Source organism: Anomaloglossus baeobatrachus, chromosome 2 (genome assembly GCF_048569485.1).
Source record: "Anomaloglossus baeobatrachus isolate aAnoBae1 chromosome 2, aAnoBae1.hap1, whole genome shotgun sequence".
In the NCBI taxonomy this organism is placed as follows: domain Eukaryota; kingdom Metazoa; phylum Chordata; class Amphibia; order Anura; family Aromobatidae; genus Anomaloglossus; species Anomaloglossus baeobatrachus.
Genome location: NC_134354.1, coordinates 229,281,880 through 229,304,397, shown reverse-complemented (window position 1 = coordinate 229,304,397; position 22,518 = coordinate 229,281,880). Strand labels below are relative to the sequence as shown.

Here is a 22,518-nt window from a genome sequence, read left to right as displayed (position 1 = left end):
CCCTCTCCCCACCCCTTAAGAACAACAAACAAAAAACAAAATCACTACACCCATCGATTAATTCCTAATTGGATGTAATTTCCAAACTGGGGTCACTTGAAGGAGGTTTCTACTCTGCACTCCAAAATTCCAATGGTGCTCCTTCCCTCCCGGAGTTCCACAGTGTGACCAAGCTGTACTGTACAGTCACATATGTGGCATTTACATTCAGAAGAAATGGTGTAATTATACCGTCATTTTTACCCATTTGCAATACTGAAAATGTAAAATCTGTGGCTAAAACCGTCTTAGTGGTAAAAATGTAATATATTTTTTTTTTTCTTCAATGCCCAATGGTATAACATTTTGTGACATGCCTGTAGTGTCAATATGCTTAATGCCCCCCTAGTTCATTGAGGGGGGGGGGGGCAGTTTATAAAATGGGGTCACTCATGGGGGATTCCTGCTGTTCTGGCACCTCAGGGGCTCTGCCAATGTGACATGCCACCCACAAACCAATCCAATATGGCGCTCCTTCTCTTCTTCACTTTGCCTGAAAATTGTTTTTGATCACATATGAGGTATTGCCATACTCTAGAGAAATTGTGTAATAACGTTTATGGGCCATTTTCTCCTATTACGTACGTACGTACGTACGTGTGTGTGTGTGTGTGTTAAAAAAAAAAAAAATTGTGCCTTCATAATTTCATTTTTACGGCCCAGTATTGTAAAATTCTGTGAAGCACCAATGGGTTCAAGCTGCTCAACACACCTCACTAAATTACTTTTGTTGTAGTTTCCAAAATAAGATGGTGTACGATTACCCAATTTTTTTAATAAATATAGCAGGGGAATACTCAGTATTGCCCTGCTAGTTTCCAAAATAGGATCACTTTAGGGGGCGTTTCTGCTGTTTTGCAACTTTTGCTGGCTCTGCATACATGAAAGTGTCAATATATTTAAAGACCATTTTATGCTGCAAAAATTAAATGGTGCTCCTTCCCTTCCAAGCCCTGTCGTACGCACAAACAGAAGTTTTCCACATATCAGGTTGTGCAAGATCTCCAATACCCTTGTACAATTGATACATTTGGAGCTAAAACAGTATTGTGAAAATAGTAAGGTTGTTTTTTTTTTTGTTTGGTCCCCCCCTTATGATTTTCACAGCTCGCTGTTGTTCTTTTTGTTTTATTTTTTTTTTTGTTTTTGTTTTTTTTTTTTTTGTTTTTTGAACATTCTGTGAAGCACTTGGTGGTTCAAGGTGGTCACCAAACATCTAGATAAATTCCTTGAGGGGTCCAGTTTCCAAAATGGTCACATGTGGGGTGGTTTCCACTGTTTAGGCACAGGTGCTCTCCAATTGCGACATGACGTCCACATTGCTTTGGTTCCTGTGAAGCAGCTGAAGGGTTAACTTCTTGGATGTGGTTTTGAGCAGCTTGAGGTGTGCAGTTTTTTAGAATGGTGTCACTTTGCGCTATTTTCTCACATAGGCCCCTCAATCGCTAGAGTAGACATGTGAAATGTTATTTATTAACTATTTTGTGTGACATAACTCTCTGGTTTATGGGCATAAAAATTAAGTTTGAAATATCTGGTGTGTTTTGAAGCGTTCCAGAGTTAATAAAAAAAGAAAGGGGGGGATATGAATGGGAGGGCTTCTTTTAAAGGGACGCTGTCAGCACATCATGACCAAACCAAATTCAGATGCTCTGTGCATCATGGTGAAGCCAAACACTTTAGTTGTAATTTCCCACCTGCTTGTTTTCTATATACTGGTTCTTCGATGATAAGACTGAGTCTTAGGCCCAATTCACACGTCCGTGAAAATCACGCACGTTTTTCATGGACATGTTAAGGTGCATATTGTCCTCTGTGTACCGTTTTTCTGGCACAACGTGTGTTATCCGTGATAAAACACGGACAACAGGAACTTTCTGCTCACATGTCCCTCCAGTCTCCGGTCCTGCCGACTCCCCGCTGCTGCTGCTTCCGCCCGCAGTGGAGTGAATATGCAATGAGCATAATGAGCGGCGGACGTAAGCAAGTGACAGCAGCGGCAGAGACAGCAGGGCTGGAGAAGGTGAGTATTGAATTTTATTTATTTTTTTTTATTTTTTTTTTAATTTTTTCCAGTGCGTGTCACAAGGATCACATCCGTGCGGGCCTTGTGACACCCGTGATGCCGGAGAAAAACTGACATGTCTACGTGTGGCGCACATGGGCACACGTATGCTCCACACTGTCCATGGCAAAACATGGACGTGTGCGCAGACCCATTGATTTTTAATGGGTCTACGTGTGCCTGTGTCTCCGGCACGTGAGGGAACGGACCAAACACGTACCGGAGACATGGACATGTGAAGGGGGGCCTTAGATAGATTTATTTATTTATTTATTTATTTATTTTTTGCTCCGAAAGATTGGCTTGGGCTTAATTACAGGGAATGTCAAGAATAATAATCATCTTCTTATTCTCATGAATTAATAATCCACATGAACAAAAATTCAACATAACCAATAATCATGTCAGCTCTCATACACGGCAGGTACATATGTAAATATACGCTCCCGTACACTGCAGGTATATATGTAAATATACGCTCTCGTACACTGCAGGTACATATGTACCTGCCGTGTACGAGAGCGTATATTTACATATGTACCTGCCGTGTACGGGAGCGTATATTTACATATGTACCTGCCGTGTACGAGAGCGTATATTTACATATGTAAATATACGCTCTCGTACACGGCAGGTACACATGTAAATATACGCTCCCGTACACGGCAGGTACATATGTAAATATACGCTCCCGTACACTGCAGGTACATATGTAAATATACGCTCCCGTACACTGCAGGTACATATGTAAATATACGCTCTCGTACACGGCAGGTACATATGTAAATATACGCTCTCGTACACGGCAGGTACACATGTAAATATACGCTCCCGTACACGGCAGGTACATATGTAAATATACGCTCTCGTACACGGCAGGTACATATGTAAATATACGCTCTCGTACACGGCAGGTACATATGTAAATATACGCTCTCGTACACGGCAGGTACACATGTAAATATACGCTCCCGTACACGGCAGGTACACATGTAAATATACGCTCCCGTACACGGCAGGTACACATGTAAATATACGCTCTCGTACACTGCAGGTACACATGTAAATATACGCTCCCGTACACGGCAGGTACACATGTAAATATACGCTCCCGTACACTGCAGGTACACATGTAAATATACGCTCCCGTACACGGCAGGTACACATGTAAATATACGCTCCCGTACACTGCAGGTACATATGTAAATATACGCTCTCGTACACGGCAGGTACATATGTAAATATACGCTCTCGTACACGGCAGGTACATATGTAAATATACGCTCCCGTACACGGCAGGTACATATGTAAATATACGCTCCCGTACACTGCAGGTACATATGTAAATATACGCTCCCGTACACTGCAGGTACACATGTAAATATACGCTCCCGTACACGGCAGGTACACATGTAAATATACGCTCCCGTACGCGGCAGGTACATATGTAAATATACGCTCTCGTACGCGGCAGGTACATATGTAAATATACGCTCTCGTACACGGCAGGTACATATGTAAATATACGCTCCCGTACACTGCAGGTACACATGGAAATATACGCTCCCGTACACTGCAGGTACACATGGAAATATACGCTCCCCATACACTGCAGGTACACATGTAAATATACGCTCTCATACACGGCAGATACACATGTAAATATACGCTCCCGTACACTGCAGGTACACATGGAAATATACGCTCTCGTACACTGCAGGTACACATGTAAATATACGCTCTCGTACACGGCAGGTACACATGGAAATATACGCTCTCGTACACGGCAGGTACACATGGAAATATACACACTGTGTACATATCAGCCTGTCTCCTCTTCACTTCCTTTTAGACTCCTACAGTTGTAAAGGACCTCCGGTGACCTAGTCAACCATGATGTCATCAAAGTTCTTATCCAGTTTTAACTTCCAAATGGAAATGCTGAGCACCCCTAAGGCTATGTGCGCACAGTGCGTTTTTCGCGGCGTTTTTGCGCGTTTTTCTGGTGCGTTTTTGGCCTCAAAACTGCAGGACTTTGCTTCCCCAGCAAAGTCTGAGTTTTCATTTTTGCTGTCCGCACACATCTGGTTTTTTTACCTGCGTTTTTGAGTTAAAAAAAAAAAAAATGGACATGTCAGTTCTTTCCTGCGTTTTTCTGCGTTTTCCCCCCATGCAATGCATTGGAAAAATGCAGCAAAACGCAGAGATCAAAAACGCATGCGTTTTTTGATGCGTTTTTTCGACGCAGGTGCGTTTTTGTGCGTTTTTAGCGGCCAAAAACGCAGCGTCAAAAAGACGCAGTGTGCGAACCTAGCCTAAGACTGGGGGTTTTGGGCAATTCACACACACACAAAAAAAACCCCACGGCCCTGACTGTAACAAGGGCTAATTTTTGGAGTAGGGGTCATTGCAACCAGGCTCCAAAAATCCTGTAAAATCCTTCTGGTGCTCGTGGAGACGTGGTGTCTACACCCCCACACTCCACTTTGGGTCTATAAAGGCTGAGCTGTAAATCGGAGAAGGGCACAGATGGCAAACAAGTAGGTGGGAAGGTCCCTGAAATGTTTGGCCCCGCCATGATGCACCCATCGCCTGTACTTTGTATGGAGAGTCATTCTGTGCTGACAGTCTTTTTAATAATGAATGAATTATTTTCCAACTATTCAAGTTTCTTGGTGAATGGCAAAGAACCTGTATTGTCTTAGCGCCGTCTTTGCAATTGTTGCTGGTGTTTATGTTCACGTATTTTGCAGTTGAGGATCTTCTTTACCACCGATATTCTTTTGCTTACTCAGGTATCTCCATGCCTCAGAATGGCGAGCCTCTTGGAGTACAAGAAGTAAAAAACTGCATCTTGGAGATCAAAGACCTGATCATTTCACGGCTCAACCAAGCTGTAGTGAACAAACTGATCAGCTCCGTGGATTATCTACGAGAGAGTTTTGTGGGGACACTAGAAAGATGTCTCCGAAGTCTAGAAGGGTCCCAGCAAGAATCTTCTTCCCATATTACAAGCAACCACCTGAAGCAGGTATGCTGCATTTGTGCTGGTCATGGGTGTCTTATTAAATGTAATCTTGCTGGCTGCAGAAGGTGAAGCTTCTTATCAATCAATATCAAATATGCAACTGACATGTCTATAGCACAGCTAAAGGGACCTGTTGGATTTTTGTTTGTCGGTTAATTGCAATAATCATATGAATATGGCCCAATTTTGTGTGTTTTGGGGCATTTTGTTTAAAAAAAAAAAAAGATGCTCAGGTTTAAAACAGAGGTACTGCAGATTATTTTATTTATTTATTTATTTATTTATTTATTTATTTATTGATTTATTATAATTTTTTTTTTTTTTTTAATCTTTCTAATGACCATGCACTCATAAACTGTAAAGATAAGAGCCATAGTGCCTGTTTCCCACCCTCATAGTACCTGTAATTCAGTGTAACGCTGGAGCTACTCCTTTGGTGCCTCGCCCTCCCTTGTGGGATGTTTCATCACACATCAGGGGGTGTACCTACTTGCCCCCTGATAAGTTTCCCTGCATTCGGAGAACAGGGGACTGCAGGGAGGCAGACATCAGGGGATTGGCAGCTACTAGACACCACGAGCAGGACATGCCCCCTCCCCTGATGGTGGTTTTTAAATGGATTTTCTCTGAGAAGCTACAGCATTTCAGAGTTAAAGGGAATCGGTCACCAAGTTTGTTACCCTATCTGAGAGCGGCATAATGTAGACAGAGGCTGTGATTACAGCAATGTGTCACTTACTGAGCTGTTTGCTGTCATTTTGATAAAATCAGTATTCTCTGCTGCAGATCTAGCAGTTATACAGCACTCATGAATATGCTGGACTACCTGGCAGCCCGCCAAGTAGTCCTCTGATCATCTACTGATTAAACAGTGATTTTATCAAAACTACACTAAGCACCCTAGTAAGTGACACACCTATGGAATCAGCATCCCTGCCCCTACATTATGCTGCTCTCATATTAGGTGGCAAAAACCTGCTGACAGATTCTCTTTAAACAAGTATGGCTGGAATCGTGTAGCTAGTGTCTGATATACATGTTGTCCGATCCACAGGCAGCATGTCTGCTGTCAGGTTGCCTTAAATGGTGAATCTGGCACCTTCCTCCCCCTTTACTTATAATAAATTTATTATAGCAAAACGAGGGAGCCCCAAACTGAAATCTTAATTCAAATGTAGTCACAACAGACCTGTGCCGATCTCATACCAATGTGACCAGAAGGGGTGGGGCCTCAGCCAACATGGCTGATACCAGGAAGCAGCATTATTTTTTTTGGTGGCTGAGGCCCCACCCCTTCTGGTCACATGGGTATGACATCAGCACAGGTCTGTTATGAATACATTGGAATTAGATTCCAGTTTGGGGCTCCCTCTTGTGGTCAGTGCTGGTAGTGCAGTTGACTTGCTGAATGGGAACCAGCCAGCTGAGGAGAATTAGAAATCAGGCCATTCGTATTGGGCCTATATAACGGAGTAGTTTCCTCCTGTTCCTTGCCGGTGCTCAATGTATCTCCTGTGTGCGAAGGACATTCTGAAACCAGCCCTTCCTTCTGTCTACCAGAACTCCTTTCAGATAAGTTCGGTCTTTGTACCTCTGCTTATGGTTTTCACTTTTTCTTGTTATTTTGCCTGTGTGGAGTTCTTGGTGGAGTTAGATCATTCCCTGCTGGGAGTATCTGTGTACCTTGCTCCATGTTCTGCTATGTATTGTGTTTTGTCATTCTTGGTACTATATTCAGTCCCTCCTCTATATCAGTGTTTTTTCTTAGATCCCAGGAACAACAGAGTACTGATATAGTGGGGGAGAGCCTGTGTAGCCTCAGTATTTTTCCATATCAGGCATGCTGGTCTTTACTAGGGTTTTTACGGCTGCAGTCAGTGATCTTTCCTATGCAGATATTCTCTAGCTATATATTGTGTTTTCCTATATCACCGTAGTCTTAACATGTGGGGGGCTATCTATATCTTTGGTGACTGCTCCGAGGCAGATTAGCTTTTCTAATATTTCTCTCTGTAAGAATATTTAGCTCTCCGGCAGTGTCGAGGCGACCAGGTCATCGTAGGCACTCCCCACGGCTACTTCTAGTTGTGGCAGTATTAGGTCTGCAGTCCGTTAAGGTTCCAGCCACTCTGATTATTTTTTGGGTTTCCGAGTTTTTGTGCTTTTTCTAATCCTCCGCAGTCACTGAATCATTACACAGGTCCTTCTAGCACTTAGTAAAACGATTAGAATAGAATTAGCATAAATAACAGATGGGGGAGGAACGACAGGCAGGGTGGCGGGAATCGCTATGAAAACCCACCCCCAGCTATCAGCTGATTGGCATCTGCTCATTTTACACAAACTTTACTTGCTTGTGTTTCAAAACATATACATCTGACCTGACAACTAAAGGTATGTATAGAATCCGCATGATAGTGCCAGTTTAGTACTGGCTTTAGGTTATATAGGAAAATACTGCTGGTAGGTGCACTTTAACAATTCTCATCACAAATGATAGAGGTATCAGCAACACTGCAGTAAAGATTTCTTACTTAGTAGGAAAGGACTGGGGTCTGTTGAAGGTAATCTCAGCACTGAAAAATATGCAGGTTTGATGCTTTTTCAAAGGAGAGTATATTTATTAGAATCTGCCATTAGCGAAAAAATTCCAACATTTTGAGCAATACAATGGTCTTTTTCGAGGACATGTCTATTGGGAAGGAACCGGGTACATTGATGATGTGTAGACTGTGATTCCTCGCAGGCAGGGATCTCTCTCCTCCTGTACCGTCTGGGCCTTGTATTGTTTATTATTATTGTACTTGTCCCTATTTTTTATACCCCTTTCACATGTAAAGCGCCATGGAATAAATGGCGCTTTAATAAATAATAATAATGTGTGGCGTTATGGCTGACGCATATCCTTAACAATTGTAACTCACGTTCCCTAACCGTTTCTATACCGGAGACTGTTATATCCAGTCTATAATCTACCTACTCCTTCCAGTGGTCAACCAAACACCTGGATTTTGTGAGGGGCTCACACCATCCCCTTGTACAAGGATCTTTTTGCAGTTATCTACTGATGAAAAGTTTAATTTTCTCTCTAATTTCGAGTTGGTCTCTGTTAATTGGAACTGGTAAGCTGTTTTTCACCTACAGTGCCTACAAGTAGTATTCAACCCCCTGCAGATTTAGCAGGTTTGATAAGATGCAAATAAGTTAGAGCCTGCAAACTTCAAACAAGAGCAGGATTTATTAACAGATGCGTAAATCTTACAAACCAACAAGTTATGTTGCTCAGTTAAATTTTTATAAATTTGCAACATAAAAGTGTGGGTCAATTATTATTCAACCCCTAGGTTTAATATTTTGTGGAATAACCCTTGTTTGCAATTACAGCTAATAATCGTCTTTTATAAGACCTGATCAGGCCGGCACAGGTCTCTGGAGTTATCTTGGCCCACTCCTCCATGCAGATCTTCTCCAAGTTATCTAGGTCCTTTGGGTGTCTCATGTGGACTTTAATCTTGAGCTCCTTCCACAAGTTTTCAATTGGGTTAAGGTCAGGAGACTGATTAGGCCACTGCAACACCTTGATTTTTTCCCTCTTGAACCAGGCCTTGGTTTTCTTGGCTGTGTGCTTTGGGTCGTTGTCTTGTTGGAAGATGAAATGACGACCCATCTTAAGATCCTTGATGGAGGAGCGGAGGTTCTTGGCCAAAATCTCCAGGTAGGCCGTGCAATCCATCTTCCCATGGATGCGGACCAGATGGCCAGGCCCCTTGGCTGAGAAACAGCCCCACAGCATGATGCTGCCACCACCATGCTTGACTGTAGGGATGGTATTCTTGGGGTCGTATGCAGTGCCATCCAGTCTCCAAATGTCACGTGTGTGGTTGGCACCAAAGATCTCGATCTTGGTCTCATCAGACCAGAGAACCTTGAACCAGTCTGTCTGAGTCCTCCAAGTGATCATGAGCAAACTGTAGACGAGCCTTGACATGACGCTTTGAAAGTAAAGGTACCTTACGGGCTCTTCTGGAACGGAGACCATTGCGGTGGAGTACGTTACTTATGGTATTGACTGAAACCAATGTCCCCACTGCCGTGAGATCTTCCCGGAGCTCCTTCCTTGTTGTCCTTGGGTTAGCCTTGACTCTTCGGACAAGCCTGACCTTGGCACGGGTGGAAACTTTCAAAGGCTGTCCAGGCCGTGGAAGGTCAACAGTAGTTCCATAAGCCTTCCACTTCCGGATGATGCTCCCAACAGTGGAGACAGGCAGGCCCAACTCCTTGGAAAGGGTTTTTTACCCCTTGCCAGCCTTGTGACCCTCCACGATCTTGTCTCTGATGGCCTTGGAATGCTCCTTTTGTCTTTCCCATGTTGACCAAGTATGAGTGCTGTTCACAAGTTTGGGGAGGGTCTTAATTAGTCAGAAAAGGCTAGAAAAAGATAATTAATCCAAACATGTGAAGCTCATTGTTCTTTGTGCCTGAAATACTTCTTAATAATTTAGGGGAACCAAACAGAATTCTTGTGGTTTGAGGGGTTGAATAATGACCCTCTGAATAAACTTTTCACAATTTAAAAAAAGAAATAACATTCTTTTTTGCTGCAGTGCATTTCACACCTCCAGGCTGATCTACAGTCCAAATGTCACAATGCCAAGTTAATTCCGAATGTGTAAACCTGCTAAATCTGCAGGGGGTTGAATACTACTTGTAGGCACTGTACTTAACCTCTACCATCACTTTTAAGTAAGCCTTAGCCCTCTGATAAGACAAACTGAGGCAAGACTAGTTTGGTGGGCTTTAGTTCTTCCAGACTAGTCTGGTCTCTTGATACTATACTCTTGACCTTTTGGGTGGTGTGCCAATGAATCCAGGGAGAGTACAATGAATGGATGATGTCGACCATGTAACGCTGGGTGTAATGACTAGCCTTCCCTGATCCCTCGAAGCTGCTGATCTGGTGCTTACTTGTCTATAATTTCTGGTCCTGAGCTCAAAATGCTGGAAATAACCTTTCAAGCAAGTGTTTTTTTTAAGGGAATAAGCATTTGCCTAGTAATGAATCAGGAGTGCTGGACAAGTTGTATGTGCCTCACCCCAAATGTTACTCTAGTTCCTGCTGGAGTAGGATTTGTGGTGGAGTAAATTCGAATCTTGTCACGTTCCCACCCCAGTTCCGCCCGCTTTGTCAGAGATGGGCGGGAATGGCTTGAGAATGCCAAAAGTCGCAAGTTTAGTGCAGCCTCAAGTTGCGCTAAAATTTGCGCCTTCTCCAAGTTTTTTATGTCAGGAGATTGGTGTAAAAGCTTTTAGAGCCAGAAAATGATACACAAGCTGTCCGAAAGATAGGAAGAGGACCAGCAGAGAGAGAGGATCCTTTAGGTCGATTAAGTGGAGCATAGCGAGAATGAAATGGTGGTCAGCAGTCTTGAAAGCTGCAGAGAGTAGTCACTATTACGTTTTTGCTGTCGGGTCATTGGTCACATTGATGAGGGCAGTTTGTCAAGGGTGGGGGGCGGAGGCCAGACTGAGACCTTACGGCCGGTGTAGTTTTCACCTTAGCACATCAGCTAGCATTGCTCTCTGTATCACAGAACTGATGAGGACTGACTTCATTCACTGATGAAAACCTATTTTATAAAGGTTACAGATGGTGGTTTGTTTTATATCTTTGTGTTCCAGGAAAACTTGTAGTTTGTCAGATGCTGTCTGTAAAACAGGTTACACTCCTTTTTTTATTTTTTTTTTTTTTTTTATATAAAGGTCCTGTCAGCACAGAATGACTTTTCAATCCAAGCATAGCGCTCCGTGCATCATGGCAGGGCCAATCATGTCAAATGCTGCTTCTCGCCTTGTTTCGTCTCTACTGTACTTCTACCATCCCCTCTTCTTTGACAGCTCTGGTTTCATAGAGACATGTCTGTTGGGAAAACCATTAGGTGGGAGGTGCACTTAGATGTTTGGCCATGTCTTTGTGCATCGAGCGCCTGTACTTGGTTTGAACACTGATTCTGTGTGGACAGTCCATTTTGAAGGGTTTGAGCAGCTACAGAATGTACCTGGAACCGTGCTGATGAACTGATTTTTTTTTTTTTTTTCTGCCGGCACCTGTTGGATTGGTGCACTTTGAATGGCGCTGATGAGTGCAACCCCATTCAGTATGTAGAAGTCACTGCCATGTACTAGAGCAAAACTCTGACTGTTTTGAATAGAAGCTGCTCTGCAGTGTCCACTACTAGAGCTGAGCGAGGACCTAACTATTTATACTCGCTATACTCATAACGAGTACGGTCTACTACTCGTGTATTCGTTCCGAATAGTGTGTGCAATGCAAGTCAATGGGGAAAACTTGCAAAGTAACATGTAACCCGAATTCCGCACTATTCGATACTCGCACGAATAGTGCGCTATTCAGGTTACTTGTTACATTGTGCGTTTTCCCCATTTACCTGTATTGCACACGCTATTCGGAATGAATACGTGAGTATTAGACAGTACTCGTTATGAGTATAGCGAGTATAAATGGTTAGGTACTCGCTCAACTCTATTCACTAAACTTTAAGTAGAGATGCGGAGCAAAAGATGGCTGTTCAGTGGGGGTGCCGTGTGTTAGACCCCCACCACTCTTCATTGATTATCTATCCTGTAGATGGGTCATCAAATGGCCTTGCCTTAACAACCCTAAAATCATTCAGAAAAATAATCTTGGGGTATTCCCATCTCAAAGATCCTGTCCTAATATGTAGTAGGTGTAATAATCTAATTAGCAGGTAACTCAAATTACAAATATAGTATAGTCCTTCTGATTCATTCTCTCACTTGCCTGTGTGCAGACCTTTGGGTATCCATGGCTATGACCACGCATATAGCGACAGTTAGTTGCTCATTGTCATAGCCATGGATATTTAAGATGCTGACATAATGCCCTGCACATGAGGCAAGTGACATAGTATAGGTTTTTCTGATTTACTATTACATGTAGTAATATTACCGTATATTATAACCTTACTAATTGGAGGAGGTTGATGTTGTTGTTGCTCCTCCTCCTACATATTTGGATAAGATCTTGAAGATAAGAATACCCCTTTGCATGTACAAGAGATATGTAGGGAGAGGGTTTTTGTTTTTTTTGGAGGGGGGGGTTTATGTGAGATCTAAAAGCAATCCATTGTTTTGATATTTTGACAATTTCTCATTTTCAGAAAATAAATACAAGATTCATTGCTTGGAAATTCGGAGACATTGTCAGTACTTTATAGAATAAAAGAACAATTTACATTTTACTCAAATATAGCTATAAAGAGAAAAATCAGAAAAACTGACAATTTTGCAGTGGTCTCTTATTTTTTTGTGTGTAAAATATATTCTAATATTTGCATGTATGCAGACCATGTGACGCTTAGATTGCACACAGGTGGACTTGCTCTCACTAATAATGTGACTTATGAAGATAATTGCTTCCACCAGATATTTTCAGGGGCTTAGCAAACAAGGTGAATATATATATATATATATATATATAGATATAGATATAGATATATATAATATTCATTACTTCACTTTCCCAACTTGGGCTGGTTTCACATCAGCGTTTTTTTTTTTTTTTTGCCTAACTGCAAAAAAATGAAAAACGCATTGCTGATCGCTATAACCCCCTTGGGGGACTAGTAAAATAAAAAAAAAGAATAAAATCTAAAAGTTCAAATCGCGCCCCCCCCCCCCCCCACTTTCACCCCATTGACAATTAAAGGGTTAAAAAAAATACATTAGTTTGCTATCGCTGCATTCAGAAATGCCCGATCTATCAAAATATAAAATCAAGTAATCTGATCGGTAAATGGTGTAGTGGCAAAACAATTCCAAACACCAAAATTCAATTTTTTTGGTCACCACAAATTTTTGCGCCAAATGCAATAACAGGCGATCAAAACGTAGCATCTGCGAAAAAATGGTACTGTTAAAAACATCAGCTCAAGGCGCAAAAAATAAGCAGTCACTGAGCCATAAATCCAGAAAAATGAGAACGCTACGTGTTTCGGAAAATGGTGCAAAATGTGCGCCACGTGTTTTGGACAAATTTGTGAATTTTTTTTTAACTTCTTAGATACAAGTAAACCTATTCATGTTTGGTGTCTACAAACTCGCACCGACCTCAGGCATCACATTGACATATCAGTTTTACCATATAGTGAATAAAATATCCCAAAAACTATTGTGCGATCACACTTTTTTTGTTTTGCAATTTTTCCGCACTTGGAATTTTTTTGCTGCTTTCCAGTACACTATATGGTAAAACTTATGGTTTCATTTAAAACTACAACTTGTCCCGCAAAAAACAAGCCCTCATTTGGTAAGATTGACGGAAAAATAAAAGTTATGGCTCTCTGAAGGAGAGGAAAAAAAACAAACGGGAAAAAAGCAAAATGCCTGGGGGCTGAAGGGGGTTAAAGCGTGTAGAAATTTGTACAATTTAAATATACTCACTGTTTTGAAGATTTGGGGTGCCAAACTTGGGGTAATTACTGGATCCTGGGCTGAGAGGTCAGCAGCTGTGAAGGTATAATGTACATTAGAACAAATAAAAATAAAGCGGGCCATTATAAAAGCACAGTGTGACAAAACTTAAGGTGGTGTCAGACACAGCGACAGGAACGACATCGCTGCTAAGTCGCCATTTTCTGTGATGTAGCAACAACCTCAACAGCGACGTCGCTGTGTGTGACACATAACGATCAGACCCCTGCTGCGAAATCGCTGCTCGCTCCTGAATATTCCAGGTTATTTTTTGATCGCTGCTATCCCGCTGCGCCATGATAAGCTCCGCATCCTTGTGTGTGACACCACAGCAGCGACGGTTGCGACGACGCTGAAGGCAGTGACGTAGAACTGAAGGCAGGACAAGGCCGTGTTTTTGCGGTGTATTTTGCAACGCCCCCTACCGCTCAGATTGGTTACAACAGCGTTCCGATTGGGTACCTTGCCGAAGGGGTTACAGTGATTTCATTCTTTAAGTTCCATTCTTTGTTCCACGTAGTAGATTCTTTGTCTGGTGTCGCTAGTGTGTCGTTCTTTGTGGATCTGAATGAAATGAAATGGAATGAATGAAAGCACTACTGTGTCTTCCTTTTGTTTGGCACGGTCACCCAATCAGGCGCTGCTGTAGTGATCACCAATCGGAATAGAGGGGCGTGAAAAAGAGGCAACGCAAATCATGTCTAGGGGTAAACACCACGCCTCTATCAAGGTCTGAGTCATCGCATAGCGACGCGTGTAACACCGCACAACGTCAGTCAGGGTCGCTATGATCGCTGCTCCGTCGCTGCTTAAAATTACATGTTTGACAGCTTACTAGTGATCATCTAAGGTCACTGTTACGTCACAGGAAATGGTGACGTAACAGCAACGTTGTTGTCGTTGTGTGTGAACCCAGCTTTACATTTAGTCATAGCTCTGGGGTGTTCAAGCAATTCTGAGACAATGAGGATGCTCCTGGGTATATATACTTCAAGATCACTTTGTTTTCCTACTTTCTGGGCATGCTCCGTACTGGAAACCGGATCCTGCAAATCAGATGTGGTGACTTGTGGTACAAAACGGATCCGGCGCTCATTGAAAAAACATTGTAGAGCACGCCGCAATGTACCAGATCTGGTAAGATGTGGTATTTTAGCTTTATACAAAAAATGTTGCGTTTTTGTATCAAGATAAAATACTGCAAAATACCAGATCCATACAGTAACGCATGCAAACGCATCTTACCGCAAGTCCATTGAAAATGCATTGAACATACAACAGATCCGGTAAGATGCGGTTTTAATAATTTTTTTTTTTTTTTGCTGTTAGGCAAAAAACTGCTGATGTGAAACCAGCCGTAGGGTACCTTCACACTTTAGCAATGCAGCAGCGATCCGACCAGCGATCTGACCTGGTCAGGATCGCTGCTGCATCGCTACATGGTCGCTGGTGAGCTGTCAAACAGGCAGATCTCACCAGTGACCAGCCCCCAGCCAGCAGCGACGTGCAAGCGACGCTGCGCTTGCACGGAGCCGGCGTCTGGAAGCTGCGGACACTGGTAACTAAGGTAAACATCGGGTATGGTTACCTGATGTTTACCTTAGTTACCAGCGCACACCGCTTAGCTTAGCGTGTGCAGGGAGCAGGAGCCGGCACTGGCAGCGTGAGCTGCAGACGCTGGTAACGAAGGTAAATATTGGGTAACCACCTTGGTTACCTGATGTTTACCTTGGTTACAGCTTACCGCAGGCTGTCAGACGCCGGCTCCTGCTCCCTGCACATTCAGGATTGTTGCTCTCTCGCTGTCACACAGTGATGTGTGCTTATCAGCGGGAGAGCAACAATAAAAAAACGAACCAGCTACTGGGTGTAACGAGCAGCGATCTCACAGCAGGGGCCAGATCGCTGCTCCGTGTCACACACAGCGAGATTGCTAATGAAGTCACAAAAACCGTGACTCAGCAGCGATCTCGGTAGCGATCTCGCTGTGTGTGAAGTACCCCTTAGACTATCTAGTGCTGATTTAATCACATACAAGTCTGATCTACAAAAAATATTAAAACACAGGTTGTAATTAGGGTGAGTGAACCAGAACGGTAAAGTACAGTGTTTAGACTCATTTTATTCTTTAAAAAAAAGTCAGTGTTCAGGTCCATCTTCGGGTACTGCTCGTTTGTTGAAAGGCTGCAGTATAGCTAATTAACAAGCTTTATTGCATGCTGTAATTGCCTGTCCACGGCTGTGAGCAATAAAGATTTAAAACAAAATGACTAGGCACCAGCCTATTGTTCATGACCAGTTATTGTCTGGGTCCTGAAGTGAAGTCTTAAGGTACCGTCACACTAAGCGACGCTCCAGCGATCCCACCAGCAACCTGACCTGGCAGGGATCGCTGGAGCATCGCTACACGGGTTGCTGGTGAGCTGTCACACAGGCAGATCTCACCAGCAACCAGTGACCAGCCCCCAGCCAGCAGCGACGCATGGAAGCGATGCTGCGCTTGGTAACTAAGGTAAATATCGGGTAACCAACCCGATATTTACCTTGGTTACCAGCGCACACCGCTTAGTGCTGACTCCCTGCACTCCTAGCCAGAGTACACATCGGGTTAATTACCCGATGTGTAGTCTGGCTATGTGTGCAGGGAGCAGGAGCCGGCACTGACAGCTGAGAGCGGCGGACGCTGGTAACGAAGGTAAATATCGGGTAACCAAGGAAAGGGCTTCTTGGTTACCCGATATTTACATTGGTTACCAGCGTCCGCAGAAGCCGGCTCCCTGCTCATTCAGTTGTTGCTCTATCGCTGTCACACACATTCAGCAACAACCAGCGACCTCACAGCAGGGGCCAGGTTGTTGCTGGATGTCACACAACAACATCGCTAGCAACATCGCTGCTACGTCACAAAAGTCGTGCCTCACCAGCGATGTTGCTAGCGATGTTGCTTAGTGTGACGTGGCCTTTTAAAGTCCAGCCAAACGTGGCAGACCCGAATGGCCACACGTCCGATCATCTTTAGTTGTAATGTAACAAAATGGGTAAAAAGCCAAGGGAGTGAATACTTTCCCAAGGCACTGTATTTTATTAGTAGTAAGGATGACAATAATGTCTTTGTCTTACCAGATACTGAATGCTGCGTATCACGTGGAGGTCACATTTAATAACGGATCCACAGTCACCAGGATGGTGTGGGAGCAGATAGTCCAGGTGAGACCACACCTCAGAAATGACTTATTAATCTACAATGCATCACAAACCACATGGAAATGTTGACACTGGCTTCTGTATAATTTGGAAACAAATGATATATTAGAATTGTTTTGTGGGCTATGGAGGGTGCCAATAGAAAAATAACAAGAAAACCCCTTCTTCAAAGGCTGGTTTCCCTGATGGTGCCCCCCTTTTCATAGTATCTGCACATTAGAAGTACCCTTTACTAGATGTATCAGATACTTAACCTAATATTTATTATAGGACCGGACTTTTTAAGTTGGGGAGTATTATTAACTAATACTCAAAAAATATTATGTATTAGTATGTTTAGGCCGGGGCCACACTGGGATTACTGTGATCCTTGCATGACACTCGGCTCACGCTGGTAGCACAGCAGGAGCAGAGTGTCATTGCAACTGAGGTCCTATCATGCGATCGGACCACAGCTGTGGGGGGTGGGCCGGCGCTGCGGAGGGGAGGGAGGGATTTATTTCCCTCTCTCCTCCGTTGCCGGCTATTGCCATTCTCGCCCTGCACTCGCGGAACACCAGTGTTCTGCAAATGCAGTGCGATTTTTTTTTTTTTTTTTTTTTTTTTTTTTTTTTTTTTTTTTTTCTCTCTCGCCCCGTAGACTTGGTTGCGAGAGAAACAAGGATCACATTGCACCAGCAGCATGCTGCAATTGTTTTCTCGGTCCGATTACGTCTGAGAAAATAATCGCTCAAAGGTGCTGACACATAGGTTAATATTGGACTGAGTGGAATGCGACGTTTTATTGCACTCCACTCGCACAGATTTTCATGCCGTGTCGTAGGCCTTAGTATGATTAGTATTTTATTAGTATTATTATGATTTATTAGTGGTAGGATTAGTATTTATGACTAGTGTTTTTTTTGTATTTTAATTGTTTGGGTTTTTTATTTTTATGTTGCATGTTTACTTGGTGCTGTGATATTGCTACTTGCATGTGCACTAGTTTGACTTATATTAATGACCCCTCTCTCCATTAGATAATACAGCGCATTACATGGGTGAGCCCACCATCCATAACCCCAGAATGGAAGCGCAGGGTGGCTCAGGACGCTATAGAAAGCTTGAGTGCGTCTAAACTAGCGAAGCGAATCTGCAGCCAGTTTTGTAAGCGTCTCAAAAGTTCCCATGAAGCTTTTGCATCATCCCTCAAACAGGTGAGTATCAAAAACGGCAAGAATTGTGGTATGTGACTCGTATGTGGTGTGACGGGAGTGCTCTACTTGGGCTCAACATGTTTTGCAGTTTCATTGTTTTTCTAGTAATGATAAAAGCATGTTTTTCTTGGCCCTTTTTGGAGTAGAGGAAACGCGTGCCTCAGATGAAGCAAGGATAGTGGAAAGGTGCAAACAGTGGTTGGGAATTTGGGAAACTACTTATAAGTTTGATTGTTTGCTTAAATATTAATGTTAAAGAATTTGCATAAAATTCCCATTTGACACATTGCATTAACTCCAACCTACACTTTTATTCCACAACTAAATTCAGGATTCTGATGGTTACAGCCCTAATGTAGAGGATAATCTGTTTGCATCCCCTAATTTGTTTGGGGTGGTTTGTGTTTTTTTTTTTCTTTGTTTGTGCTGTGTAGTTTTTGGTTTGGGTTTTTTTTGTTTGTTTGAGCAGATAGCTGCAAGGCCTCATTCAAAACAGCCTTGATGGTTTTGTTTTTTTTTTTTTATTTTATTTTTTATTTTTCATGTGCATGGAACGAATGTCATCTGTTTCCTCGTTTGACGGTTAAAATGGACACTGACCCATGTTAAATTTTTGACGTGTGGATACATTACAAGGCTTCCCTTTATACATTGCAATGTTAGGCTATGTGCGCACGTGTGCGTAATTCATGCAGTTACGCTGCGCTTTGTAGCGCAGCGTAACTGCATGCGTCCTGCGTCACCTGCAGTCTATGGAGATTGTGCAGGGGCCGTGCGCACGTGGCATATTAGAGCGCAGCGCTTCGGCTACTGCTGAAGCGCTGCGTTCTAAGAAGTGACATGTCACTTCTTCCGTGCGCTTTGCCTGCAGCTCCTGCTCTGTCTATGGCAGGGGCTGCCGGCAGAGCGCATGGAATCTGCTTTTTTTTTTTTTTTTTTTTCCCACTACGGACATTTCTGCAGCGATTTAAAGCGCACATGTGCTCTTCAGATCGCTGCAGAAATTTCTGCAGTGACTGTACGCAACGTGCGCACATAGCCTTAATCAGACTGCACACAGATTTTACACTAATCCATGTTCCATGTTCTGCCTGTGCTTTTTAAGGGCCCATAGACTTGTATTGCTGTTTTTGTTTTTTTGTTTTTTTTGTAATGCTGACAAATGTAGGGTCTCAATGTTGCGGGGTTTTTGTTTTTTTTTTTATGTTGAACAGTGTGTTCATGTAAAAATCAGAGATGTGTACCACCTCATAGACTATAATGGGTACATGTTTTGTCTGTAAACTGTCTGATACAGGTTATGGATAGGGATCAATGGTATTCATCTGTGACAACTGGCCTCTGAACAAGCAGCAATGGATTTGTTATATAGTTGAAAGGATTCAAATCTAAATTAGGAGACTTTCGTATTTTAAGGTTGTATGGCTTGGTCACAAGGGGATTAAAAACACTAAAAAAAAAAAACAAGTTTCCATAAAGGACTTTAACTTGGGATAATCTGATCGCTTCTATAATGCCACAGTATATAATCTAGTAAAGTAAAGATCACTGTCTCCTATGAAGGCCAGCCTACAGCTGGTCTTCACAGGAGCACAGTCGTTGCAGGCCCCCTGGACTATGACAGCAGATGGTGCAGCACTAATCTTTGAAGTTGATGCTGACTGTAACACGGCCATCATCACTTCAGCTAGTATCTTACATGGGGGCACAACTTTGGCTAAAAAAAAATAAAAAAAAAAATTTAAAAAAAAAAAAAAAAAATTGTGTGTATGATATATCTCATACACACTATATATATATATTATATTATATTATATTATATTCACTAAATATATATCATTCATTCATTCATTCATTCATTATTGGTTTGGGCAGAAATTTACTACTATAAACAGGCAACCCACAGGCCACTCACTAAGTATCTACAGTTGCAGTAGAAAATTTGGACACACTGGCCCATGCATTGGTTTTTCATATGGAATGTGCACATTGTAGTTTTACTTTAGTTTGGTGGCTCTTGCCCTGTTCTGCTAGGAACAGTTGTAGAATAGGGCCCCGCACTATATGGGACTGTTCAGCACCAGTCTCTACAAAACACACCTGATGGTCTGACACTTTCTGAAGGCCGGTGATTCTATAAAATAACTTGTGATGAGGCATACCTGTCCATTGAAAGCCGTTCCAGGTGACTACCTGATGAAGCTGCTCAAGACAAAGCCAAGTGAGATCAGAGAAAGAAAGTTATAAATTGTAGGCTTTCAAGTATAAAGTTATATAGTAGGTTTTCATTTTGACTTTGCTTTGATTTTGTAATTCCATATTTATTCATTTATTTATTTTTTCTTCAGCTGGAGGTTGGTCACTGTGGCAGACTTGAAAAAACTGAAGATCTTTGGCTAAGGGTTCGTAAAGATCATGCCCCACGCCTTGCACGGCTATCGCTGGAGAGCAGATCTCTGCGGGATGTTTTATTATATGGTAAAAGGTCTATACTTTTGTTGTCCAAACTCCATGAAAAGCGTGACTTAGTTATTCATGTGTAAACTTGCACTGGAAGCATCTTGGCTGCTTTCACACCACTGGAATTCCAGTGCCTCGGACGATTTTCTGTTTTTTGCTCCCCTTCTTCAGAGAGCCGTAACTTTTTTTTTATTTTTTTTTTTTTTTATTTTCCAGCAATCATGCCATATAAGGGCTTGTTTTTTGCGGGACAAGTTGCACTTTTAAATGACACCATAGGTTTTACCATATAGTATACTGGAAAACAGCAAAAAAAATTGAAGTGCGGAAAAACTTAAAAAAAAAAAAAAAAAAGTCGATTGCACAAGTTTTTGGGATATTTTATTCACCATGTTCACTATATGATAAAATCGATGTGTTTCTGTGATACCTCAGGTCTGTACAAGTTCGCAGACACCAAACATGTATAAGTTTACTTTTATCTAAGGGGTTAAAGAAAATTGTCCAAAAAAAGTGGCGAACTTTTTGCGCCATTTTCCAAAACCGTAGCATTCTCATTTTTCGGGATTTATGGCTCAGTGACTGCTTATTGTTTGCGTCTTGAGTTGATGTTCTTAACAGTACCATTTTTGCGCAGAGGCTATGTTTTGATTGCCTGTTACTTTTTTGGTTGCCGCAAATTTAACTTTGACGTTTTGGAATTTTTTTCTGCTGCTACGCCGTTTACCGATCAGATTAATTGATTTTATATTTTGATCTGGCGTTTCTGCGGCGATATCAAATGTGTTTATTTTTTTAACCCTTTTTATTTTCAATTGGCTGAATGGGGGGGGTGATTTGAACTTAAGTTTTTTGTGTTTTTTTTTTTTTTTTGTTTTTTTTTGTACTAGCCCTCTTGGGGGACTATAGCTATCAGCAGTCTGATCATTCTTCCATTTCTCCAGATCAGAGCTACACAGCTAAGATCTGGAAAAAAGCTGCTTTAGGCCAGTGTCCCACTTGCGAGTGCCTCGCGTGTATCTCGCATGAGTCTTGCGTTGCATCACCCGGCACAGACTCACTCTCTCCTCACAGGAGCGGGTCGGTTGCATTAATCTCTGAGGATATGAGGAGAGTGTGAGTCCGTGCCGAGAGATACAAGCGAGGCACTCGGAAGTGTGACACCGACCTTACACTCACACACACGGCAGTCTGCTGGCAGTGAGAGAAAGTGACTCACGATAGCTACAGTTGCTACCATGGCAACCACCAGAAGTCATGTGATCACATCATGTGACTTCCGATGGGGCTGAGTAAGTTATGCTTACGGTGGCCCGCTGTTACATCTCGCTGTCAGATTTTGACAGCAAGATGAAAGGAGTTAATAGGCACGGGTGACTCTCGCTTCCACTCGTGCCTGGCAGGCACATGTCAGCTGTCGAAATCAGCTGACATGTCCGCGGATAGCAAGCGGTGGGGCTTCCTCACACAATCCATGTCATGTACCCATTACGTCATGTCGTGAAGGTTAAGGAGAATATTTTCTGTAACTAAATTTTTTTTTTTTTTTTTTTATATATATCTACAGGCAAGCCAAGACTGGGTCGAGAGCTGGGAAGAGGACAGTATGGTGTTGTCTACTTGTGTGATAATTGGGGAGGACATTTCCCTTGTGCATTGAAGTCTGTTGTACCTCCAGATGAGAAACACTGGAATGATCTGGCTCTGGAATTTCACTACATGCGGTAAGTTGTGTACAACGTTTACATGCAGTTAACCCCTTAAGTTATTGATGTGGTAATATAGAGTTGTATCACTGTCCAAATTTCTACATTGAAGTATTGTGGAGAAAAAAGACAAACGCTTCTGTGTGAATCTCCTAAAAAGCCACCAGTTAATTGCACTCACCTTTTGAGTTGTGCAGACCCGCATAACTAAGGTGATACAGCTCATAGCGAAGAGGATTTTCGCGATGATCCCTAGAGGTGATCTCTCCAGGAAGGTGCAAACGTTTGCGGTACAGTCAACTTCTCGGC

General features: G+C 42.6%; 1 protein-coding gene across 1 annotated transcript in view; it reads left to right on the top strand.

Moving 5' to 3' along the window:
* DSTYK (dual serine/threonine and tyrosine protein kinase) overlaps positions 1–22,518 on the top strand; it is a 141,732-nt gene that overhangs the window by 93,560 nt on the left and 25,654 nt on the right. The window contains exons 4-8 of the mRNA XM_075335684.1: positions 4,900–5,135; positions 16,767–16,850; positions 17,867–18,043; positions 20,392–20,521; positions 22,071–22,227. Of these exons, the coding sequence (XP_075191799.1) occupies positions 4,900–5,135; positions 16,767–16,850; positions 17,867–18,043; positions 20,392–20,521; positions 22,071–22,227 (784 nt within the window). The remainder of the gene's footprint in view (positions 1–4,899; positions 5,136–16,766; positions 16,851–17,866; positions 18,044–20,391; positions 20,522–22,070; positions 22,228–22,518) is intronic.